Source organism: Taudactylus pleione, unplaced genomic scaffold (genome assembly GCF_031769625.1).
Source record: "Taudactylus pleione unplaced genomic scaffold, aTauple2 ptg000518l, whole genome shotgun sequence".
NCBI lineage: Eukaryota > Metazoa > Chordata > Amphibia > Anura > Myobatrachidae > Taudactylus > Taudactylus pleione.
This window is the reverse complement of record NW_028284920.1, coordinates 9,830,978-9,837,460: the sequence shown is the minus strand read 5'-3', so window position 1 is coordinate 9,837,460 and position 6,483 is coordinate 9,830,978. Positions and strand designations below refer to the sequence as shown.

Here is a 6,483-nt window from a genome sequence, read left to right as displayed (position 1 = left end):
TTGCATTTAGCTGGACGGTAATGCACAGCCACTTCTGTCTGTACAATACCTTTCCTCTCTGAATCAGGCCTATAGTCCAAACAGTGGGCCTGATTCAGACCTGTTCGCTAGATGTGATCGCTTGCATCCAGCGTATGCAAATTTTTCGAAGTGTCGTCATGGGAAGCAAGCGCTCGCTAAGGCATAAGTAAGCACACCCACTTTAGTTGTGCGAGCGATCGCTCTGTGTATGCAGACACCCACTAGCGTATGTAGAGACGCCCACTAGCGCACGTCATCTACAGGAAGTGTACTAAAACATTGGTACATCGAGCACTATCGGTAGTGAACGCAGCACTTGCGGTAGCCTTACCCTGCCGCAAGCACTGAGAGGACTTCAGTGTAAAAGACAGGCATGTGACGTGTACTATGACGCTGCCTGTTAATTATGCACGCCTTAAAAACGGCGTTGAAACACCCTGGCACGCCTGCGTTCGCACCTTCACTCCCCCATTATTAGTGTCCTGCCCCCGTTACCACCCACAAACGGCCTCTCCTGTCACTCATTACACTGGGCTGTCTTTGCAGGGCGAGCGAGCGGTATGCGATCGCAATTAGTTTGCGCACGCGCAGAACGAAGCATGCGCATAGGCAGAGCATCGGGCCGCTTGTGAGCGCACGCATATAGCGAACAGGTCTGAATCAGACCCTGTGTCCACAAGGCTTTCAACTTGGAAAGTGAGAGCAAAGAAGCGGTCGGAGGACAAACAAACAGATGTAATCAGGTGCACAAGGATAATGTGGTGCCAGGATTAGCGGTATGTCAGGCGTGTCTCGTCCACAGGAAGTACAGATGTAATCCTGGTCAGGTGGAAGCACTACACACCCTCCTCCACATGGCGTGACCCATCCTACAACCTGCTGTGGGGAAAAATGTTTAGGGAAATTCTAAGTCACAAGTTCTCAAATTTGGTCCTCAGGACCCCAAACAGTGCATGTTTTCCAGGTTTCCTCACAGATTTGCAAGTGAAATAATTAGCTCCACCTGTGGATCTTTTAAAATGTGTGAGTGAGTAATGAATACACCTGTGCACCTGCTGGGTGACCTGCAAAACATGACCTGTGTGGGGTCCCGAGGACCAAGTTTGAGAATCACTGTTCTAAGTGATTTTCAGAAGTATATTAAAGAAAATATATTCACAACACAGGGCCTGATTCAGATGTGAACGGTATTGCACAGATGTAGGGAAGCGACTGCAATACCATCCACATAAATGCAAATACTGCAGGAGATGTCTGTAGGAAATAGACACCACATTGCTGCATCTGCGATCCGAGACCAGCGTCCGCAGATGCTGTTTTGGATCAACATCGCGATGCTTGCTGCCCTCGGTCAGGTTGTGTAAGCCGAAGCTTCTGCGTCCAGCGACAAAGACCCTGGGCGCGGCACTCCCAGGAAATGGGGTGACATGCCTCGTTTACAGGAACGCAGTCCAGCACCATCCCCATCCCACCCCCAAATGGCTGCAGACTGTCACTCACCTGACTTCTACAGCCGTATTACGCGCAAGGATGTAGGAAACGACCTGCACATGCGCAGGTTTCCATCGAAAAACTGCGTTAATACCTGCTTTACCGTATGGACCTGAATCAGGCCCTTAGTCCAGTCATGTTACTACAATCTGATTAATTTGTTTTAGGAGGGGGTAAATTGCAAACTGGATTTTGGTAGTGCACTGTATGTGATATAGATATTTAAAAAGCATTTAATACTATTCAACAAACCAGATAGGTAGAATTATATCAACAGGTCTAAAGGAGAAAGTATGTATATGGGTAGATAACTGTTTCAAGTATAGAAAGTAGAATGCTGTTATATTTAGGATAGACTACAGTAATTACCGGCCGGCCGGGAGACTCGCATACTCTTCTAGGAGGATGAGAGCAGCACACTATTTTTGGGAGCCTCGTGGTTGTTCCGAGAGAGTATGTCGATGCCACGCGCATTTGGCCCATGTTGTAAGTCTGTGCATGCAAATCGCAATAGTAGTCTCCGCACAGAACACTATAAACCCTGAGTATGCTTTCAGTATATATATGTATGTATTTCATAGATTAGTCCAATTAATCCCAGGTTCACAATAATATCATATATTTTTGATTTAGTTGTCAAGGATGTGCTACCACCCGATTTATGAGATTGCTAACACAAAAGAGAAAAAAGAAAAGAAGTCTATCTGGCAGTGCACTAGGACCAATTTTAATATAAAATATAACTTTTATTAGTATTCTTTAAAATAGACACATATAGCTCTCTAAGACAAAAAACTCAACACAAAATTTTAAAATGTCATATAAGTATGATGAAAGTGCAAAGTGAATTCTGCATGTGAAAAGAAAAAATATAAATGTGTATCAATAAAATTTAATAGTAATCCACTATGTTCCACTGTTAATGATATATTTATTCTCTAGTGGTCAGTTTATGTCAATATAAGAGTATATAAATATCCTAATAATATCTCTGGATATGATAAACCTATAAGAGTGGTATTTAGTTGTCTTTTTTAAGAGGTATAATTGTTTCAATCTTAAATGATTGTATCTATTTGTTCATAAATTTCTTGCAAATTGAAAGTATCAGAGTGTATGTTGTCACAAATAGACATCGGTCCTTCATACCACTGAAAGAACTTATATATCCAGAGATATTATTAGGATATTTATATACTCTTATATTAATATAAACTGACCACTAGAGAATAAATATATCATTAACAGTGGAACATATTAGATTAATATTAAATTTTATTGATACACATTTATATTTTTTCTTTTCACATATGCAGAATTCACTTTGCACTTTCATCATACTTATATATGACATTTTAATATTTCGTGTTGAGTTTTTTGTCTTAGCGAGCTATATGTGTCTATTTTAAAGAATACTAATAAAAGTTATATTTTATATTAATATTGGTCCTAGTGCATTGCCAGAGAGACTTCTTTTCTTTTTTCTCTTTTGTGTTAGAAGTCTGTGCATGCGTCTGAGTCGCACAGCTCATGCATCCCGATCGTTACCGCTCAGAGACGCAGTACAGAAATAGAGCCAGTGGATATTAGTGGACGTTTCTAAGAAGAAACAGGACGGTGGCTAAGACAACGTGGGCGTGTTGATGAAAGCATGGCCACTCACACAGGACGCCATACTCTGATGGACAAAACCACCTTACATAAGGCTGGTGCTACCGATGGTGGGTCTAAAGTAGCGGGAGGGAAAAATTCCATCTCAAGACGCTGCAAGTGTGCGTCTAATGCTGGGTACGCACTTGCCAATGTGTTCCCGGATGATATGTCAGCCCGCCGGGCTGACATATCGTACCATGGGTACACTTTGAGGGATGTAATGAACCCTTATTCGGTCCTTCATTATCTGCAACGGCGTTGCATGCGATATCGTCCGGTTGGCCGTGCCGCATGGCCAACATCGCACGGGACCGCAGGAGCGCGCAGATAGTCCGTACATACTATGCCATCCGCAAGATTTATCGTTCCAATCCGCGGTAGAACAATAGATCGCTCAATGGATCGCATAGTGTGTACCTGGCTTAAATTTAGATTAGGCCACGGCCGCATCAGCATCCGACTCGAATCAGGCCCAGTGTCAGTATTTCCACCTGCACACCAGCAACGTGATCATTTATATATGAGAAGAGAAGTTCTTACACGACTACTTCAATAAGGTCACTAGAGTCCACACTGATGTGACAGCTGTCAGTTTTAAGCAAAATTTTAAGTTTCTCATAAAGTTTTATAAAGTTTTGTCAAACTGTATCAGAACGAGTCTTGGACCGCGCATCGCGCGCCAGCTTCCGGGCATGTGACTGAGCGCTGGGCTTCCGTAGTCAGATGCGTCAGTAGAGGACGGTTAGAAGCGGTAAAGTGCTGCTGGTGCTGTCAGTAAGTGTGAGAGGAACAAGGCTGCTTAGCTGTGGTTACTGACGCTTTGACCAGCAGAAGCTCCATGGAGGACGATCATCCAGACAACTCTATGGATGACGGAGACCGAGACGATGGGAGCCGTCGGCAGATCCGGCACCAGTACAGAGAGCTCATGCAGAGCATGCAGCGTGAGTGCTAGCTATGGGCAGCGTTTGTTTGTTTGTGTGTGTGTGTAGTGACCGTGCTCTATGCTCCTGCACAATGTTCTCCCAGCAATGCATCATAATTAGTAACATAATAACAATTAGTAGTGTGTGACTGGGTCCTTTCTGTTTCCCACAGACTTAGGAGATGTATCAAACTTTCTAAGGAGTTAAGAAGCTGCCTATAGCAACTTCTCCACCTTGTCCACCTCTCAATGAGGCTTTCAGAACGTAATTGGTACATGGAGGTGCAGATAGCAACTCTATTATAGTACGAAGATGTGGAAATAAGTTTTAAAGTGTCTTATTTTCACTTTTTTTTTTTTCTTTTTTAATTAATACTTAATGATGATAATTCATATATAGCCGAAAACATGGAATCGGTATGAATCACTGTCGGATCTAAGCCCAGCGGATGAAATACTGATTCCGGAAGGCCGGCAGCTGAAGATCCCGACTGAGGTAAGTAACACCCCTAACCCTCCCCTCTCCCCTTTTAACCCTCCCTTAGGGGTGCCTAACCTACCCCCTTAGTGCTTAACCTCCCTCGTGGGGGTGCCTAACCCTAAGTTCCCCCAGGAGTCCCTAATCCTAACTAGGAGGGCCCTCTAACCTGTTGTGCTTCTCCTTCCTTCACCAACTCCTCACTCCCCACTTGGGCACCATTCACTTGGTTGCTTACTGTAAGTCACTGATTTCTTCACTTATTTATGTACTATGTAAGGTGCTGTGGAACACTTGTGGGGCCATATAAATAAAGGATGATTATAATTGACACTTGGTGGTTGACATTGAAATAGCCAACAGTTAAAACAGGGCTCGACAAATCCCAGTCGCCATGGCGACCATGTTTTCAGACCTGGCGATTGGGTTTTGCAAAGCCGTGCTAGGATCAAGTGGCTGATCCCAGGCATTGGCACAGCTGCAGGGGCAGGCTAAGGAGATGTGTCCCCTGCGGGACACATCCCTGGCCGGTGCTGGGATGCTGTTTCTGCTCCCAGCGTAGGGTAAGCAGAAGTGGCTGGTACCTGGTGAAGGGACCGCCTGGTCCCTTCCACCAGCGGTAAAGTGGCGGCGGGCAGGAAATGGCTCCGGATGCGGGCTTACTGTAGCCCTTCACCTGGTAGCCTTGATACTAGGGCGGGTGTTTGGCTCTGGGCGCAAGCCGAACACGGCTCGCGGTCCAGCAGCCAATAGGAGGCAGACACGACGAGCCAATCACGGCTCGCAGCGTCATAGCCCCGCCCACTCGTGGTGTCTTGTATTAGACACCGCTGAGTGGGAAAGAGCAGTGCTGAAGTGGAGGAGACAAGAACTCCCGAAGAAGACGGAAGCGTTCCGGTGGCCGCGGAAGAGCCCAGAAGACGCCATGAGCAAGACCAGACAGGAGGCGCCGGCTGAAAGAAGAGGACAGTGGGGGTGGAAAGTGAAAGAGTTAACAAAGCTACCCCCCGCAGCCTCTTCCACCGTAGCAGGTAGGCCCTCTGTGAGGCCTACTATTAACCCCTCCCTAGACCACCAGGGTTGTTGGGGCACTAGGCCCGTGGGGTAAATCAGGCAATAGGCCTGTGTGGCCCAAGGCCCGGGCTACATAGGGGGCATTAGGCCCAATATAAGGTATCTGCCCCCCAAAACAGGAGTGAGTGACCTGGGCGTTAGGCCCAGGTCACTAAATGGCAAATAGGTGGGCCACCCCAAGCATGTGGGGTAGTGTATGCAAGGTTTTGGTTTGGGACGATGGTCTGGCTCCTATATTTTTAAGCTGGCTACTAGATTTTAGAAAAATTTTCGAGCCCTGAGGTCGACATGGTCAAAAGGTCTACACAGAAAAGGTTGACAAGTAGTTTTTCATGATTTTTAGGGTTATGATGAGGGTCATGGTTACGCTGCGGAACGGATTGGTAAAGGTGGGTACACACCTGACAGATCTATCTGCAGATCGAGTGATCTGCAGATATATCTACAGATGATGGTCGTCCATACACACTGAACGGCCATCCCCTGCTTGTGCCTCTGGTCCCAGTGAGCGGTGGGCGTGTCAGGGGCATGTCACGCCCCCCTCCTCGCGGCTGCCGCTGTGTGTGTACGGGCGGTCTGCAGACCACCCGTATACACTTGTCGATGGACAGATATGTCTGCAGACATATCTATCCATCGGCTGTGCAGCACAGCCAATGCGATATGTCCGTGAGCGGCGACCTTCACCGAAATATCGCGGGTACACACTGGCCAACGGGCAGCAAATACATTGGCCGATCAATTGATCGGCCATTGTATCTGTCAGTGTGCACCCAGCATTAGGGTTAGCCACCAGGAGGAGGGTGAGGATTAGCGTTAAAATAACAAAAAAAAAGTGTCG

General features: G+C 46.5%; 1 protein-coding gene across 2 annotated transcripts in view; it reads left to right on the top strand.

Moving 5' to 3' along the window:
- The first annotated feature begins 3,806 nt into the window (after positions 1 to 3,806).
- The window catches only part of NSMCE4A (NSE4A component of SMC5/6 complex), a 36,612-nt gene continuing 33,935 nt past the window's right edge, over positions 3,807 to 6,483 (top strand). Inside the window, exon 1 of one of the 2 annotated variants that reach the window (XM_088450409.1) lies at positions 3,807 to 4,109. In XM_088450409.1, coding sequence (XP_088306535.1) covers positions 4,004 to 4,109 — 106 coding nt within the window. In that variant the 5' untranslated portion in view covers positions 3,807 to 4,003. The remainder of the gene's footprint in view (positions 4,110 to 6,483) is intronic. The other variant, XM_088450410.1, reaches the window with a different exon arrangement.